Source organism: Mya arenaria, chromosome 5, assembly GCF_026914265.1.
Source record: "Mya arenaria isolate MELC-2E11 chromosome 5, ASM2691426v1".
NCBI lineage: Eukaryota > Metazoa > Mollusca > Bivalvia > Myida > Myidae > Mya > Mya arenaria.
In genome coordinates this window covers 41862549-41883213 of record NC_069126.1, presented here as the reverse complement: position 1 = coordinate 41883213, position 20665 = coordinate 41862549, and the positions used below count along the sequence as shown (strand labels likewise).

Genomic DNA, 20665 nt, shown 5'->3' with positions numbered 1-20665 from the left:
GAAGTAATATTATACAAGTTGTAAAACTCCTGTAAACACATAACGGGATAGTTCGACCATGTTAAATAAAATCAAAACCAGCCTTATTAAAAATGGCAAATTTATGAAAAACGCACTTAACGCCGCTTATATAATATATATATATATATATATATATATATATATATATATATATATATATATATATATATATATATATATTCATGATTAGATGATAATCATTCGTTTGTACATTTTAAAACTCACGGAAGTGCTATTGGAATTATGTGTTACCGTAAGTACGAACGTATTGTTATCATCCCTACACGTCGATGCTTAAAGGTCATGCAAAGTTCGCCTTTCTTGCAAAGGTTTTAACATGAAGGAAAACCTTAACTTGCCCCTACCCATGTTGTAAGCAGGAAGAGACACAATTACTCGACCGTACGTATGTTTTCAGCGGGAGTAAACGCCCTTATTCGACCCTACACATGGTTTTGCCGAGAGAAGACACCATTCCTCGACCCTAACCATTATTTGAGCAAAAGGATACAGCCTTCCTCACCCCTACCTAACTTCGGAGCAGGAGGAGACGCCCTTCGCATTTGACATTAAAAGTGAATTGTCCATTACGTGGATAATTTACTTTAAATCGACCTCTTTCTTTAACAAGCTTAATCGATGGTATGGAAATAACAATATCGAAAGCTTTACACAATTTGACCAAAACCATCGACGATTGGTCTTTTCTAGTGTAAACGATAGCAAATCGTGATCACTTATTGTTAGTGTCAATGCTCTTAATGTACATTTTTGGGGGGTTATATTTTATTCTTGTTGATTTATTCTACGGTTTAAATAACGTTTTTTTATCTTATTTACTGTATTGTTTCAGCAGATGATACTTGAAATAACGGTGTTTGAATTAATAATTGATATTGATTTAACACATTATCATATTTCTCTGTTTGAAAAGCTAGTCTGATTTTGGTTTTATACAGAAGTCATGTTTGCCATGCTGATCAGTTGTATTTTGCAATCACCTTCGTGGTGTTCTAAGCAAGGCAGACTCATACGTCAATCGTGTTCCACAAAATGACTTTCAAGTACAAGGAGGATAATTTATAGTTTCAGAAAGCAAATGCATGCGCATCAATGTGTTAAATGTTTGCTTTTCATTTGCGCTTCAAATGGTTACATTGTGTTCAAAGTGATTTAAATCATTTGTGTTATTTCCATTGAGACCAAATTACTCAGTTCTTGGACCAAAGTCTCCATACAACAGAATGTATTCACGTTTATGGAGACTACGACATTCATTGCAAAACCGAGTATGTAACCGATACCGGAAAGTGCTACTTTATCTAGGACAGGATTCATTTGTTGTTGTTGAACGCAAAGGAAACAAAGGGTTGCACCGATTTACTAACGTCCATCAACAAATGGCTGTACTGTCAAGACGGAATTTGACATGTCAAGTTTCTAATTCAGCCCTTGAAACATGTTTTATAATGCATAGCATTCTATGTAACGTAGGTAAGCAAATACAAAAAATCAAAATGCCCAGCTATTATTCCTTATTTTGTGAAAGTCAAAATCATTGGATCTTGCATAATATTGAATGTTGTTAAATCATTCTGTTTCAACTATAGAAGATGAAAATCCGCCCGTTCTAACAGTTCATGAACCATGAGAAAGCTCGACAACAATCTGTGAAGTGCCCGATGCCATCCCTGCACCGGCGATAGAAAAACACGTTGGCAAAGTCCGGCTAAACAACGTATGTTTTCTCGTACGTACTCGTTCGTATTTATTTTCTCGACTTTTCTCGTTCACAATCCCAAACAAACCGAGCCTGTTGTTTTTTTCTTCTTTATTTTATTCTTTCTAAGCGATCCATCTTCCTGAATATTCTTACAGTCAAAGCTCACTATATCGAAGTGGTTTGGAAATATTTCAAGGTACTATAGTTCGACATAGCGAGTTTCGGCTGTATATATTATCATATCTTCCATTCAAAAGGTTTTACCTACTTGTGACAGGAACTGGATTAAATCAATCTTAAAATTTAGAATATGTTGTATCACACAGCAAATGGAAGTAAGAAAGTGAAAATATTTATAAAATATTAGGGTTCTAGATTTGTATCAAGTCTCCAAATATATTGAGAAAAGTAAGACAGGATCGCTAGCTACTTTGATTTCATTATGGTGAACACTATAATCGAAAAACGACAATCGAATTTACTAAGAAGGTGTACATTGTTGCCCACATCAGAACTTTCAAATACAAATCTGAATTATAGGGAAGACTCCTTAAAGTGTTCACTGATAGTCATGCAATTACAAACAATCTACCCTAACTTTTGTCCGACAATATTAACCAGATCTATATCATGCTTTACGCATGAATATATTAACGATGAAAACGACGAGCTAATCGTGCATTAAGTCACTTTTATTGGGTTTATATATTTGTCTGAGTATCAATTCACATACCAACACAAATGTATATTTACATGTGGCCTAATAATGACAACTTTTATTTTGTCCGGAAAGATTGTGGTTCGATTATCAGTCATATCCGCCATTTTTCTGATATATAAATTTAGGCTGCCTATCAAATATAATTAACGTACACCGACGCACACATGCAGGAAAGCACTAACATGCAAGCTGGAATGCACACCTCCATGCCCACAGGCAAACATTCACGCGTACGAGCGCAAGCAAGTACACACGCATACACATAATAGCACGTGTCCAGCATGTACTTTATAAGTTCTACATGACTTAAGATCGAAATGAAGGATTTAATGAGTACTGCCTTCCATTTAAACACAAGAATCTAATCATATTTTTAATGTGTGTTGAAAAAATTCAATCATGACATCTTGAAAAGTATTGATCCTGTTAAGAGTTCTTAGAGTAACCACTTGGATTAATTAAGTAGTCCCCCGTTTGTGGATTGGAACTTGTATCGTAAATAAGTACGATCGGTTCAATTCATTGTTGTATCAAAATCATGAGATTGTTTTGTTTCCGGTACTTCAGTGAAGCAATTATTAACCGAAAGGGCGAACAATATTTAGTTTCCGCGTGAAAAAATACACCGTCTGTTTCTATTTTTTAAAATGATCATTGTACAAAATCATTTTAAATAAATGTACAGTAAGTGCAACCAAACTACTGCTTTCATATTCACAAATGTAAATACTATTTGTTGCGTGAGCAATGCTACCACAATGGATAATTATAGCTATTCAATTTGCCGTGCATTTAACTGGTACGTAGGAAACATGTAAATTGTTCATAATTGTTGAGGATACCAAACCATAGTGCTATAACTACAACAACAACAACTACTACTTCTACTGTTATTGCTGTTTCTGATACTGGTGTTGTGGTGCTATTGTCGCTTCAAAACTAAAACTGATGTGGCTAACACTACAACAAAAATTATTTAAACTGCTTCTTCTGCCGTTCTTGATGCTGAAGTAGGTATTGCTGCTAATGCTACTGCAAATATGGCTGTGGCTATGGCTACGGCTACTACTACTGCTACTGCTACTACTACTACTACTGCTGCTGCTACTACTACTACTACTACTACTACTACTACTGCTGCTGCTGCTGCTGCTGCTGCTGCTGCTGCTGCTGCTGCTGCTGCTGCTGCTGCTACTACTACTACTACTACTACTACTACTACTACTACTACTACTACTACTACTACTACTACTACTTCTACTACTACTACTACTACTACTACTACTACTGCTGCTGCTGCTGCTGCTGCTGCTGCTGCTGCTGCTGCTGCTGCTGCTACTACTACTACTACTACTACCACCACCACCACCACCACCACCACCACCACCACCACTACTACTACTACTACTACTACTACTACTCTTTTACTCCTCCTTCTTTTCCTCATCCTGTGCTGCTACTGCTGCTGCTACTACTACTACTACTACTACTACTACTACATCAATAAAAAAACAAGAACGAAATCAACTTGTCTGACTTATAGGGACACACCATTGGTTGATGCATTATTATATTATGTTTACGTTTATGTTTAACTCATATGACTCAATGGTCGAAAAGAAGAAAAAACAAACTATAATTTGTGCTTTAGTTTTTATAAGTCATATAAAATGATATACAGTTATAAGTTTACTCGTATTGATATGCAATACTTTCGTTTACTACACCTATTTTAGGCTTTTTGGGGTACATCTATCCAACCAGAAACCCTTATGGAACAATATCAGTGGTAGGACCAGCTTTTGTGAACAGGGAAGTAACATTGAAACTGACACCGTTTTACCCATGGGGATGTGACGTAAAATGGAAATACCTTATGGATGGTAATACAGCCTTCCAAACAATGACAGGGACAAATGTTAAAATACATTCGGAAGATGGGTCATTCTTTTTAAAATGGAAGGCTTTATCTGTATACAACAGATCTAACTTTTACGCCGAATGTTCAACAAACGAAACAGTTAAAACACCCATGGCATATTTAAATATGAAAGGTAAATGTCACCGACCGTTTCAAGGCAGTAACCTTAAATTTCATTTATTGAGGGTTTTTTGTGTTTTCTTTTTGCTATTGTTTGGGTTTATATTTATTTAAGTCTCATGACACAATCATCCCAGTTCTTTGCCACTGGCTCTGTTAATGTAGTTTCTTTTGTACTATAATGTGTTTCTGTGCCTGTATTTATAAAACAACTATTTTGAATAATTAAATTCATTGAAAGCTATAAATGCAAAAAAAAGATAATATTACCTCAATTTAATCAATAAGTTCATATCAGTTAACTTCTAATTTTTTAAAAATATTTCTAAAAATATAGTTAGATGTATGGAAGTTGATACTTTCCTCTTAACTAAGTTCCATTGTGGATGTGTGCTCTATAGAGCCACATTTTAAAAATATGATTTTGTTTTGACGCTTACATTTGATATTTTGTTACAATTTACAGATATTGATGAACGATGTGGAGCTCTCGTGATTCTAAGTCCTGTTGTTCGAGGCACGGAAGTCAAACTTGGATATTTTCCCTCTGACCAATCTTTACAGCGCCAAACTTTCTCTAAACGAACATGGAAGAAAGATACGCAGAATATACAGCTGCGAGAAGGTTCTCACGAAGAGGAACTACATTCTAAGTATTTGTACATATTGATTATATTTGACTTCAAAGAAAGAGATGAAGGAACGTATACATTACATTGCGATGCAGGTAGCTACACGGACTCTGTGCAGCTTCATATTTCAGGTACCTTGTTTTATTATATTGGTTTCGTTTTGATAAGTACCAACTCAACGAAGGAAATGGAGGAGTCGTATTAGCAAAAGATGAAACTTTTATATGATAAATGTTGCAGTTCCACAGGTTTCTTGTTATTCAAGGTTAAACGGTGTTCAAAGTTATTTTTTTATTTGCGTTGTTTTTCAGAGCGACCGAGTTACCCTGTTCTCGGACCAAAGTTTGCTGACTTTAATACAACAGAATGTATTTATGTTTATGTTGGCTCCGACCTGTATTGCAAAACTGAAAATGGAACAGAGCCTGTACAAGTAACACTTTTAATTGGTCGGGATTCATTTGATCTTGCTGGAAGTGAAGGGGACAAAAGTTTGTACCGATTCCAAAACGTTCACCAACAAATGGCTGGACTTTCTAGACGGACGGTGACATGTCAGGTTTTAAATGCAGCCCTTGAAACACCATACGAAGTGCACAGCATGTTATGTAACGTAGGTAGGCAAATAAGAGACACCTGATTCATTTTTGTGCTAGAAAAAGTAATTATTGTTTATTAAAATTGAATGCTGTTAAAGTATTTTGTTTTATTTCTAGAAAAAGGTAGCCTGTCTGTTCTAACAGTTCCTGGACAAGTTCATGGAGAAAGATCTTCATCAATTTGTGAAGTGCGAAATGCTTTACCAGCTCCGGCAATAGAAATACGCGTTGACAAAGTCTTGCTAGCAAATGTTCAACAACTTGATTCATTTAATAGATCTTCTCATATGTTTACCAGCACAGCAACGATGATGAAGACGAACAAAACATGGAATGGAAAACAAATGTGTTGTACCATGAAAACCAAATACGAGTATGGTCTTGAAAATGTGTCAGAATGCAAAAACATCAGTATGAAATGTAAGTTTAACTCGGAGCAAATCGATTGGATAAACACGCGTAGTAGTAAACTTTTAAGTGGGAAAATGATATTAGGCATAACAAACTTAATATTCCTATATATTTATGGTATATGTTTCAATTCTTGGAAGATCAATATTAGTGTTTTCTCTGAGTGGGCATCATTGAACAATGAACATAGCAATATGTATTTTTTAACTAAAAATGGTAAAATTTATATTTTAGAGTTTGTCTTATTCTGTGTTCCGCCCATGGATCTTTAGATGTCCTTAAACAAAATACATAAATATAACAGCATTTTTTCTCTCTGTTTCTTAAACATATCTTTTAAAACGAATGAATCAAGCCCGCCTTTCACAATGACAGAACTTGCTGCTGAAGTCATTTCGCAAACTATATGGCTCACTTGATTTACTTGAATGTGTCTTAAGTATGTAGCAACAAAGTACGGTAAACATTAACATACTTTTTTCATATACAATTTTTATCTTTTCTCTGGTATGTACTCGGACATTTTATCGATTTTCGTTCACACTCTCAGTAAAGCCGTGACTCTTATTGTCATGTTTATTTTTTTGAAAGGCACCGTCTTCCGAAATATACCTATATATTTTCAGATAATTCATTCAAGCTGTTTTGCGAACTAGTAACAGGCATTAGTTTAGTTTAATAACTGTTGCTTTTTCTTAACTGTGTATTCCTTTTACTTTCTAACCTCCTCAAATATTTATACAAAACTTTGTGTAATAAGGTTTGCATTGTTTTTTGAAAGGATCAATCTACCGGATTGTATTTTTATATTATTATATTTTTATTGATGAGTATATCACTCATTTAGAGCAGTCATTAAAAATAGACGTCTTAAAAATGTATAACCATTTATCAGCTTAACTTTTTACTGTTATCAACAATGTTTATGCTTACATTTCAGGTGATCCGACTTTAAATCTGAACGAGACATCACCTGTTGATTTACCTCCGAACAAAACAGTGGTCGTAAAATGTACCGTGGATGACTGCAATGCTAATGTGTTATGGACGCTTTGGTGGGAAGATGAACAAAACTCTATAATAAAGACTTGTAACAAAACAGAGGAATGCCTGTTAACACTGAATTATACGGGAGAAGGAGAAAAGACGTACAAATGCAGCGCACAGGATCTTCTGAACATTTCATTGACAGTTTCAAGTTCAATGAGTGATGGTTTGTAATTAACAGTTCAGATTTTGGTTAAATGATGAAAATGACTTTTAAAATGGACTTATTCACGTTTTATAGGGTGAGACATCGAAACAAATAAGTTCATCTGAAATATAAACAAAATGCTTGTTATAGTAATATATATATATATCATCAAAAGTAAGTGACGAAATTGAAATGGAATGATTCTAGGCTATGATTTACAAATGAGAATATGCCAGTTCTAACAGTAAGGATTAATTCAATTTAAACAAATTTAAATCAAAATTTTACCCACATTTAACGAGTCCTTTAAAAATATTTCAATCTAATTAAAAACAATCTATTTCAGGTAGTCAACCCCAGGAAAAGGACAATCAGACATTTTCTTCGACATTCCCATTTCCTGTTCACAAAGTTCTTATCGGAACAGGCGTTTTATGTGGACTATGCATCCTATTTATAATCGGAAGTAAGGATTTGGGTTCCTGAATGCTTTCATGATTTTAAATACTGAATGTAGTAAAGTTAAGTTTTCTGCAAACAGTCACAACTTGCAGTATTGAAAGGGTGCTGTGGTGTAAACGAATTCTTTATCTGTATTCCACTGCATTGACTAATGGTATCCGTATAGTCAGAAAAAATAACAGAAACAGCTTGTATGTCATTTTCCCATTTTCTGTTTTGTTTAGTTGAACATTTTACACTACTTTTAGATATGATTAAAGTCTTGAAAAGAGCACAATATAGGTTGCTGCCTTTTACTTTATTGCATGATTCTGCTTAATTTACTTGATTTTAATCATAAAATTAAAGCCATATGGTGAACAGAATAAATTTTCAGCCTTTATAAATGTCTTTTTTTAAATTAATATATACGTGGCCAATTATTTCTCAGAAAAAAACGCGCAAAATATCGCTAACATTGTTTATTTCTTACAAAAATAGTATGTTTTTCGTCATCAATGTCCAATAAGTTAAACATAATAATGCATTAAATTTAAAGCAATAATTTTGCTTCAACCAATATTGCGCCCCTTTAAAGACAAATTACAGAAAAGACAAGGGCAATCGTGAGAATATGAATGTTTCGTGAGGATAACAATTCAGTAGGAGCAACACCTTATCAATCTTTTAATTTTTACAATTTTCTTTGTTGTTCAAAGACACCTCAAACAAACCTATTCAGAATTAATGTTGATAATACGTGTTATATGAAGAAATATCTTTTTAAGGATGTGTATGTCTTAAACGGCGAAAGGTCAACAAAATCAACACAATAGAAATGTATGTATCATTTGTAATTTCAAAATTAATGATTCAGAATGTGACACTTGGATTTTTTTTAATATTTATTGTTGATACATCATGCTCTTCATTTTGGACAGATTTTCTGATAAAGCAGTCTAAACGTTGATTGAGCGTGATATATACGACATACTCGTCTAAGTACTTATTCCCATAACACAAATAAAATAATTGTTGTTATTTTTCAGTGTTGGAAATCATAACGGTAAGTTTCTATCGTTTAGTATTTTATACATGCATGCGTAAATCCTTTCCATGTCCCTTGCAAACCCCGTCATGCGGTCTTACGGATACATATGTTCCTTCCTTTTGATTTTTTTTTTTTTTTTTTTTTTGATAAACAAGGGTTAATGACACAACATGTTTATATTCATAACATTAAAATATTCAATTCTAAACAACTGCTTATGATATAACATATCGAAATCAATTACATTAAAACATCAAACCTAAAGAACTGCTTATGACATAAATTATCGAAATCAAGTACACTAAAATATTCAAATCTAAATAACTGCTAATGACAAAACATTTAGAAATTAGTTACATTACAATATTCAAATCTGAACAACTGCTTATGACATAACATATAAAAATGAATTACATTAAAATATTCAAATCAAAGCAATTGCTTATGACATTATATATCGAAATTCATTTCATTAAAAAAATCGAATCTAAACAACTGTTAATGACATATGATATCGAAATTAATAAAATTCATATCCAAATAATAATAATAATAATAATAATAATAATAATAATAACAATAATAATAATAATAATAATAATATAGTCATAAAATATCAAAACAACTATATACATGTAAACATTACCAAAATAAAAATAGCATTCTTTAAAGATGCAACTACTTGTAATTCATTTTATACAATATGCATGAGTTCAGTTTTGATTTGTACCCCAAAAAGATTAAGATAAAGAAAATTAATATATATTTTGAAATAAAAGCTTTCGTTAACAATTGCATCCTGGCGAATGATAGGCTTCGATCCAGTTAAATAAACTAACTTTTATTGATTGGCTATTGTTTAAAATAGTAATATAAGACCGCATACAACTTCCAAAGACAAGGATTTGGTATTCTATCACTATTTGTTCTGTATCACTATATCCTAGTATGACAAGCGATTTTCCTCCCAATTATTGACATTTTGAAATAAAAGCAATTAATGATTCCTGAAAAAACAGACACCTCGTCGGACAATGGCGTGCTACAGATAGCTACGGAAGGAGTCCAGTACGCAGTCGTGCAGAGGCAGGCGGCCACACAGAGGACTGGAATACAGGTATCTCACTTCACTTTGCGAATTTTTCTAAGAGATAACTGCGATGCAATGTCAAACCAAAAATACAAAGTACATTGACCACAGACTTTCGACGTGAAGATTAGATTCACCCTTTTAGAGAACACCATAGTTGCAAACATTAAGTCAGGTGCACAGTCTTTCTTAAAGACTTCAACCTTCATGTATCCAAGGGTTTTAACGTATCATAATATTTTACCAGATGTCAAAATGTAAAACCTTAATTGGTTATACTAATGCTAACTAATCATGTCATTTGGTAACTGTTACAATTATATATATATATATATATATATTATATATTTTAGCAACCACATGACAATGGCCTAACGTACGCCGAGTTGGACATCAAGTTCCTACAAGAAGCTAACGCAAGAGTTCCGCCAAGAAAAAATAACACACCGACAGAATATGCTGACATTGCGTTTTCCTCAACACAGAAATCTGCTGAAGAAGATCATGTTTACCACAATACATCTGCGTAGATCTAGGTTGAAGACAAAACAATCTAACTGAAATGTATTGCCTTATTGCATTGTTTCTATATCGTATTCCCTGTTCCCATGTTTAATGGTTGTATGTTTTATTTTGTTTAGAAATGAACATTATTTAAAAAATCCCAATTTATCCAAAATAAGATTAAAATATAATAATATTTATATTTATTTTATTTTTGGGACTGTGAACGTTGACTAAACAACTGATTTATTTGGCAATTATTTGTTCATTTTTTGACTGCCTTCAGTCACTGGTAGCTTTTGCTCTTATGAAAAGTATGACATTATGACTGCATTTATTCCCAAAATTTACATTCATATAAACAAGTATAGACTATTGTATGTCTGGCAAAACAAAGAGTTAGTTGGCAAATATTTTTTTTAATTCAGTTTTAAATTATATAACATTGATTAACTTAGCAACACTATTTTCGACTTACGTTTTACATATCTCGTTTAGATATATGACCCTTACACATTCCACTTTATAAGAGAGCACTGATATTTTTTTCTAATTGTTGCCATTTCATATAATAGATACTTTTCTTCTTCATTGTTACTTTTGTTTTCTATAACGCTTTTTAGTTTGGGAAGGTATGGGCATTACATGGCATCCGTTGTTATCTTCCCTTCACGGTTTCATTCAATTAAAATTTAACAATTTTGTTAGACTAATGGAATGTGTATTTTGATAACCATTTGTTTGGGTTAAACGTTAGGGTTAAATGTCATGGACGTTTGAGTTTATATTTACAATATAAATTCGTATGACCTTGATTGTATGTATGCTGATTAGCTTGCCATAATTGTTAAAGATGTTAATTATAAATTTTCAAAGTTTCGTGTCAATATTTTCATTCGATAAAGCTTAGTTAAAATTGTGTTTCCCAATATTCCTCTCTATTAGTAGTTCTGGTTTAAGTCGTATTATTAAGTAATTATAGACAATTATACTTAGTTTTGCATTTTCTTTGATTTTATTTTCAGAGTAAGTAGATGTGTGATATGTTATATCGTCGATTTTGTAAGCAAGAAAATCTAAGGCTAAGTTCATTATATTCTAGAAAATCACTTGTTCCATGTCATGTTTTTTTGTATTCATACAGATGTTAGATAGATTTTACGCCCGTATCATATTACTCTCTAAAACAAAGCTTTGTTATTTGTTATTTTTAGTTTGCTGTCGTTCCATATGATTTCTTTTGATATCATCGCAGCATCGTTTTTATGTAAGAATGATGTCCATGGTTGTATTACAAAACAACGCATAGACGTATTATTGGGATCCAATTGCTTGTTTTAAAAAAGGCCTTCTCCATCATGTTTCGTCATTTGCATTTGCAGTAAGTTTGACAGTCAAATTCACCCATGAAGTTTGGTCCTAGCTTTTAAACAACCAGCTTACCAGATATAAATTATCAGAGAATAAAATCTCAGTTTATATCAAGAGGAGCAAAATGCGTCTACACCGGAAGTTAAATGACGCAAAATGAAAAGGCAACTAATAAGGGTCTTCTCCAGCAGGATACAATAACCAGGATCAATGTATTACAACGTTATATATTTGGACTGAAATACATTCATCCGATGTAGTAAGCTACTTGAACGTGTAATTTTTCATCTAATTTAAATCAAAATAGAAACGGCACTCTAAGATCATTTACAGCATGTACTAAACATAACAGGACGGAAGTCAGATAACCAAAACATTGATATTCATCTGAATAAATATTGTTTTGTAAGAGAATATTTTTGCTTCGATGTATGTTAACATTTACGTGTACGTATGCATGTACCTGTGTCCACTTGTGTGTTAAAGTTGTAGTTAAGTTACAAATCGCTTTAGACATTTTAACGTTCTTGTAGGCTTGCTGATATTCAAGATGTTGCTTCCTCGTGCTATCATACTTGTTATATTGAATATTGTACAATGTACATAAACCTACATGTCGCAGTGCACAGAAAGATGCCCATACGTTCATGTATCTAACTGTTAGTGCTTCGCATCCTGGACAATGATTTATTTTACGGTGACGTGTGTGGTATTGTCAATAAGTTAGAATCCTCGTTATGATATGTTTAAATTCAACGCTTAAGGGCAAATTACACCGAATCGAATGTGAATATTCAATGTAACATTCTTATTTTCGTTTTATTAACACATGTCAGTGAATCAAAGCAAGGTTTTACCACATCAGATCATTGGCTACTTTCCATTTTATAGGTTTTGAGTGTGAATGGTTTGTTAACATGATTGATCTAATTGATCTTCTTTTTTGTTTTCATTTACACCGCATTGGCTGTACTCCTACACCGGATGTGGCCACTTTATCGAATACAACGTTCTAACGTTGTTCAATTTCAAGAACAAATGTGGAACTTTTTCCTTTTATATTGTGTTTGTGGTGAAGAACTAGAAATCAGTGTTATTTCGCGTGCAGATTGGTCTACTGAATATAGAATAAATAGGAAATTTATTTAGGGATTTAGGGACCAACTTGCTTGCTTGCTCACTTTCTTATTTGCTTAATAAACGTATATAACTTCGAGGATTTCTTATTTTATTTAATTGCCCCTATTTTGATGTGCATAGAAACCTTTACTTAGACGATGTGTATTTTTTGTGTTAAGTCAGGTTATATCGGGGATGAGTCAGCACTGTTTGTCCGTTTAACTTTGCAATGTTGGAATGAGTTTGATGAAGATATATCGTTATCCAATTTACACCCATATCCTAGTTAACGTTTTCGCTGGATTTTGTTTCGATGCAGTAAACAAAAACTAATTATAAACGATGATTTGATATTTGTATTACAATGGAAACTAAAATGTATGTGCGTGTTGTCTTTTGTGTATGCAGTGGGTCTTAGCATCAGGTTTTAAAGCTTGTTACTTGAAACAAAACAAAACATTATGTTTGGTCGTTGTGCTTTCCTTGAAGTTTCCATTGCATGTTCATTGTGTAAATGACAAAAAGACCAGAATTTAAAAAAAAATGGCATTAGAATTCAACCACGAGTTAAATGGCGATTATTTATTGCAAATGGCGTATGCTGAGTTGATCGAACAGATTGCTGTAAACAAATTTGCAACACAGAATCACTTACCAGGACGATGCCAAAAACACAATATGTGACATTTATCAAACATAAATAAAGATAACAACCGTGTCATCATGCCAACCAGATTTTCCCAATAGGAAAGAAAAAAAAGAATAAATCTTAACAGTAATTAAGGCAAGTAGAAAGGTTTAATACATTTGGATTGCGAATGGGTAGGGTCTTTTTCAGCTCAGGTCATCTGAAGGGTCGACGAAAGGTGTCTTTTCCAGATCAGACCATGGGCCTGATCGTGGAAGGGTGTTTACTCCCGCTCAGAACATAAGTAGGGTCGAGAAAAGGGTGTCTCCTCCAGCTCCAGCCCAGACTATAGGTACGGTCCCGAATGGCGTAGGGCGTCTCCTCCTGCTCTGAACAAAGGTTGGGTTGTTGAAGGGTGTAATGTGTTGTTTTATTCTGTAGCTGAATAGGAACAGAACTGAACAGAACAGAACAGATTTCTATTCACGTAAACTACATAGTTTCTTGTGACATATAAGTACATTTTAACATATCAAACTATAAGACATAAGGTAATAGTACATAGGATGGATCTTATAAGGAATATATAAGTTTCACATTATAAAGGATATAAAGCATGTTCACTATACAAATATAATTGACAGATAGTGTTTAGTTCAAAACATAGTGAATAGTAACATAATGAGAATCGTGGTATAAATCTTAGATACAAATCTCATTGCATAAATTTACTGAACGTGCCTTTGAAGCTTCGTATATATATTTACTTAACATAAACATTTATTTCCTGATGGCGATAACAAGTTTAAACATGCTAGGTCGTAGTCTATAATAACGCTTTATATATTTCTTTCTAATTTGTTTGTAAAAAGGACAAATAAGGATAAAATGGAATTCATCTTCGATAACATTTACGTTACAAATTTGGCATACACGTAAATGTCTTTCAATTTTATTTTAGCCATACTTTCTTGTTTGGACTCTCAGACTATGAGCAGACACGAATAGTTTGGTAAGGGCAAATCTAAGGTGTCTTGAAATAATGTTTTCTTAATACGGTTCAATATCAAGTGAACATTTGACATGGACATATAAGGTTAGTACACCATTGTTATTTATCCCTTCCTGCCACTTTTGCATAAATTCATCAATTACTCTTTGTTCAAACATTGACAACATTTTCATAGACTTCTAAAAACCCATACCTTGATAACATTTGCTTTACGTTAGCAAACCAGGTTGGTTTATTAGTTTCAACACTCAAATGGTCATTTAATAACATAGCCTTCAAAATAATGTTGTCTGTTTGATACATCTTGAACGAAAACTTAATTATTATAATATATCTATATACATACAGTTGAAAACGCCCTAGCTCTCCGTATACAGCAACTTTACTAGTGGATTGTCTAACATCAAGTAATGTTTAACAAAATTTAAGATGATTTTTTTCCAAAAGTTAAGACTTACTAAAGCCCCAAACTTCACACTCATGTGAAACAATTAGGGAAACAAACACATTGAATAGCTGTAACGCTACTTTTGGCATAGTCTCGTATTGCTTAAGATTGCTTAACAACGTATTCATTGCTTTCAATGCCTTTCCATGCAAAGCCTGTATATTAAGATTAAAATTACAAAATCATGAGACCTATTAAATTCTTCTGATTCTGCATGTAAATTTATCTCAGAAAACATCGTTTCAAAATGCGATTAAAAACCAGATTATGGAATACTATTTGTTCTTGAGCTACCATTACTCTTAAAATACCGCCAAAAGTCACGCGGTGTCTTTGCTTTTAGCTTTTCAAAATCTTTACAACGCTTATATTTTAATTGCCTTCTCTTCTTCTTTACAATACTCATGTATATAGCTTTAAATCTACACAATTCGATTCCATCAACATTTAAACGGGATGAATTATATCCATGTAAAACATTTCTATACAACATCTTTGCATTTTTACATTCTACATCAAACCACTTGGTGCTGCTATATTACATTTCTCAAACCCCTTGTTTGCACTTATTTTCTGAACAAACAATGGATCAGCAACATCTCGTACAATAGAGAAAATAGAAATTAACGATATGATTAATGTTTTCCGCATTATTGTTAAGGTTATGTCGCAGCAAATTATTTAATTCGGGTAGTTTCTCTATTACGCCCGATCTATAATGTTCCTTTTCATCTACGTTCCAAAATATTTTCTCATGATTATATTCAACACTTTGGTCTATAACATTCGTATTACACTTCACGTTAAACGATAACATTGCATGGTCACTGTACTCGCTAAAGTCATGGATTTTGAAGCTATTAATTAAGGCAAAATTTGCCTCTTCTAATAATAAATAGTCGATTAAGCTCGCTCCGTTTGTATTAAAACAAGTAAAGTTCCCTACCCCACAATCAGAGCCTAAGCGACCGTTTGCAATTCTAAGGGAAGTAGACTTGCACATAACAAATAATCTATTACGATGCGTGTTACTTCCCTTGTCTAGTGAAAATCTTGGCAACAACTAGGTAAAATAAGTAAACATCATTTTTTTTTAAATTTGATAACTAGGTAAGTCTCATGACCTGAAACATTGTTGTTGTGTATTATATTGTTGTATTAAGTGATAGTTATACCGACTAAAATGGTCATACCTCATACACACATGAATTAGTGTCTAAGTAAACGTAAACCTGATTGCGTATGTATAAATATACATGAGCTCACTGCAAGTGTGTTTAAAGCAATCTGTTCGATATACGCAGCATATGCGTTTTCAAATTTATTGAGAATATAATGCATACTTTGATAAAATTTACCTTTATCGTTTTTTCGTTATTTAGGATTGTTGGGATAATAGTGAGGTATGTGCACTTAAACTGGTTCAACCCCCCCCCCCCCCCAGTAAATTTACATTTTACTGGCCATTCCAAGGCGTTACCTAACAGTCCTTGATAAACATACCTAGTTTTTTTATATATAGTATGTCAACTCAACTCAACTTATCTTTATTTCTACCACACGTGATGATATTCATATTATATACAAATAGTAACTAATAATGACAATACTGTACAAAATAAGCATATTAGCGTTTCACTTTGGCAATAAATACAAGTTTACAGTTCAAAAGACATTATGCCTCTTACGTGTTTTAAAACACAGCTTTATGTCTTAGACATTGAGACACTTATATATAAACATATACGATCGCCTCAAGAACTGTTTGCGTGTCAGCTGGTAGTTAGGAACTGTGAGTTCTCCGTCCATTAATGCTAGTTCTTGGGCAAGGTTGACGTCAAGTTCTGTGACGTCATCGATGAAACACCACCTATCCCGTTCATGTACACTGCATTCATATACGCTGTGTATATCTACGTTATTAACGTCTTTACCACTGTTGGAGCATCGTTGAAGACAGTTCGTTGGTATTTTGTTGAAATAGTTTCTGTCAAATATATAATACACTATTGCTTTGGAAATATTTGGGTGTAACACTTTGAAAAGTCTAAAATCTTCGTCCGACATAGTTCTATCTGACCACAGCAAGGTTTGTTTAGAACGTACGAGACAGTTCACTGTAGTTTTCCATTGGTGTCTTGATGGTATTTGTTCAGGGTGTATTAAAGCACGGTTAATAAAGTTTACAGATGGTATAAAACCTTAAGTTACATTCTCATCTTGGACGTATTGAAATTATCGTCTTAAAAATATATTTTACTTTTACTTTTAGAGTCGAGACATAAAAGTAGATGTAAAAACAACAATTTTCTGATTAAAACCGACGAATATGACTTGTTATGTCCCAGCATGGACTCACACATATCAGATTTAGTTTAAAAGTGTAATCCTTGGATTTTCTTAACAATAAAGTGTTGGGGTCGATTGATGGTAGTAATGTCACTAGCGGTAATATTATATCACAATTCGCTACAATATAGAACAATTGGCATAATTATTTTGATATGCAGGTCAGCAGACACTAGCGGATTTAAACCATATGGATGGACCCCTTGAGCGGTCATTGCGTAAAATGCATTTTTAGCTTTCTGACATCTCGTTTCTATTGTAGGTTTACATTTCATGTTCGAAGTTTGCTTAAACCCAGGTGATTTGCCGAATTAGTATGTGTGGTAATATTGTTTCTAAACATAATCGCGACATTAGGAGGTTTACGTTTCTTTCTGTAAACAATTATTTCAGATTTTGTTCACGTTGATATCGATTCACCATGACTGACAATATGACCGTAAAATACCAATCATTTGCTGTAGGTTGAGGGGAGACAATGCTATCAGAGCTATGTCGTCTGTGTATGAAGGGTTGCTGGCCTTGGTTGATTATACGGTACAGCCATGGTAACTGTTTTCTAGATATTTTAGTAGTTGGTCCACGTATAGTAAATAATAAAAAGTGGGAAGAAGGCCCCCTTGGCGGACTGATTTCCGTATAGAAATGTTCTTTGAGGTGTTACCGTTCATTTTCACTATACATTTCAAGTCTTGATATGAAGACATTAGTGTCCGTAATGCCTTTCCAACTAAACCAAATCGTACCATCTTAAGAAAAAGGCCTTCGTGCGTGCCTTACATAGTCAAAAGCAGCCTTTTGGTCGAGCTTGCCTACGAATACGTTGCTGTTATGTTTCATTTGTTGATAGATAGTTTCCGGCAGGTTGAACACCATCGTAACACAACTTAAATTTTTGCAAAATCCTTCCTGCTGATCGCATGGAAATGCAATGCGTTTATTTTTTATTGAATAATTGGGTCTGTTCAAACATATTTTTTTAAGTTTTTGCTGAAACATGGGCTGAGAAATATTGGTCTGTAACTGCTAGGATCGGTCTTCACTTTCCCCTTTCCTTTGTAGATTGATATTAGCAAACTAGTATTCCATTCGTTTGGTGTCCTCTCATTGCACAATATGGAGTTAAATAGAACTGTCAGAGCTCTAATAATAACTTTCCCGCCATGTTTTACATGTTCGTTAAGAATATCATCGACTCCGGGATTATTCCTTAGTTAAAGACGTTGTATTGCACTTTCAACTTCACTGTGCTGTATAGTATAAGTTATTTCTTTTGTTATGTCATTATCTTTCTTATTCGCTAATTGCTTTAATTCTGAATTCTGCATTGACATATGTCTCGTTCTGTGCAAAGAGATCGGCAAATACATTTATGAAATATGCCTCGAAGCCTTGAATAACATGATCGTTTATGCATGTTCGCTTTTCAACAAGGATTTCATTGCACACATCTGACTTCCTGTCGTTTCGTTTTTGAGGGAGTTTCGAAACTAGTTTATAATCAAGTTCGGCGGCCTTATTGAGATCGTCAATTGTCTTTTCTTCTTGTTCACATTGTTTAGTCCGCTGGAATCTTCGGAATGTGCGTTTGGCCTCCGTATATCTTAGGTAGGAGTCATGAAAGATACCCCTAGGACGACCCTCGTCTATCCATTTCCGGCGTAAGTGTCGCGCTTGGTATGAACCGCCTTTATTTCATCGCACCAATAGGGTTTAGCCTTCTTATTGAAGCGACTTACAGGGAGTACACTACTTGCTGATCGTACTGCGTGTATTATAATCCTGTTAAGAAAATCAGGGCAACATTTCGAACTGCCACATACGAGAATACAATTCAATTCATTGTCTAGGATTTGTTGATAGCACATTAGATGTTCATTTGTACACTTATTCCATGCCAAGTCAATGCGAGGCGATGGCTTTGGCTTAAAAATGGACTTCGCTGCTATGCTGTAGATAATTGGTTAGTGGTCCGAAGTATCTGAGCTATCTGCTACAATTTTATAGATGAAGATTCCACAAGAACATGGTCGATAAAAGTACATCCGTTGCTGTCGCCAATTGCTTATTGTAAAGATAATAGATTATTGTGTACAATAAAGTATGTGAGTAAGATAGATTTTGCATTTGCACATCGATCGTTGTTTGATATATAATGTCCACTGAAATCCCCGGCCAACATCCCCCACCTGGGTGTAATGGGAGAGTATCGATTGCAGCTCGCTTAAAACTGACTTAAAGTACTCAATGTGATTACACGAGGACATATATACTAACAAACATATACAATGGCATTCTATCTGTACAGTTAAATTCAATTCCGAGTATACGATGGTTCTCTTTAAATGATACCTGGTTAATACTAAATGACAATGATTTTTTAAATAATATGGCAGTACCAGCTTTCCGACACTTCAGATGACCAAAACTTTCGTCGACATTAGCGAAACAGTTATAATTCATGCGAATACAGTTCATAAATGCAGCAGATCTAGGTAGGAGCTTGTGTTCACTTATAAGCATTATATTTATCTAACATATTTGCTAGAGGGTACGCAGAGGACATTTGACCCCAGCAGTTCCAACTTAATACGTTTAAAAACATAGATACAATAAGAAAAAGATAAACTTGCATGCTTAAACAATACATTAAATAGACGCAATGTATCTAAGACGATATTGTCAAGAATCTGATCACTATAGCTCCCTGTCATCTTCACATCTCCATGAGTCGCGCTGAGGATCCCAGTCGTCGGCGTCCTCTTCCTGTTCTCTGGTGCTATCCCAGTAAGACTCATGTTAACGGTTGTTTGTCATTGTAAGCGTTGTCATGGTAACTCCCGCCCGCCGTGATCGCGCGGTGGTCGTCCGTTGTTGAAGTTGTAATTATCGACTCTGTGAAAGGCCGATTTGAAGTTTACGTGGTTACTGTCGTAGGTTTCGTTGCGATCTCTTTGTTGGTAGCGGTCGTGGTGTTGGGAGCGCCGATAAGGCTTGCGCTTTTTAGGTGTTTCTATTTCGAGCTTGTTTCTGTAGTTTTTCGCATAAATATAAGGGAGGCATTTCTATCACAATTCTTTTGATTCAAATGTCATAGTGATTCATCAATAGTTTTACTCGCAAACCGTCTTTAAAAGCATTTGACATTAAAAACAAATTGTCCATTACATGGATTATTTACTTCCGAGCGAACTTTTCCTTTAACACGCGTAAACGATGATATGGTGATTACAACATCGAAAACGGTATAAAATTCGACCAAAAGTATCGACAAAATGTATCCAACTAGGACATTTCTATTGTAAACGT

General features: G+C 33.9%; 1 protein-coding gene across 1 annotated transcript; it reads left to right on the top strand.

Annotated features, from left to right (window-relative positions):
- Positions 1-4512: 4512 nt before the first annotated feature.
- On the top strand, positions 4513-10455 carry LOC128235713 (uncharacterized). The gene is made up of 10 exons (XM_052950515.1): positions 4513-4519; positions 4973-5131; positions 5450-5755; positions 5855-6157; positions 7089-7361; positions 7690-7809; positions 8573-8624; positions 8834-8850; positions 9855-9952; positions 10279-10455. Exons 1-10 carry the CDS (start codon positions 4513-4515, stop codon positions 10453-10455), a joined length of 1512 nt encoding a protein of 503 aa, XP_052806475.1.
- The last annotated feature ends 10210 nt before the right edge of the window (positions 10456-20665 follow it).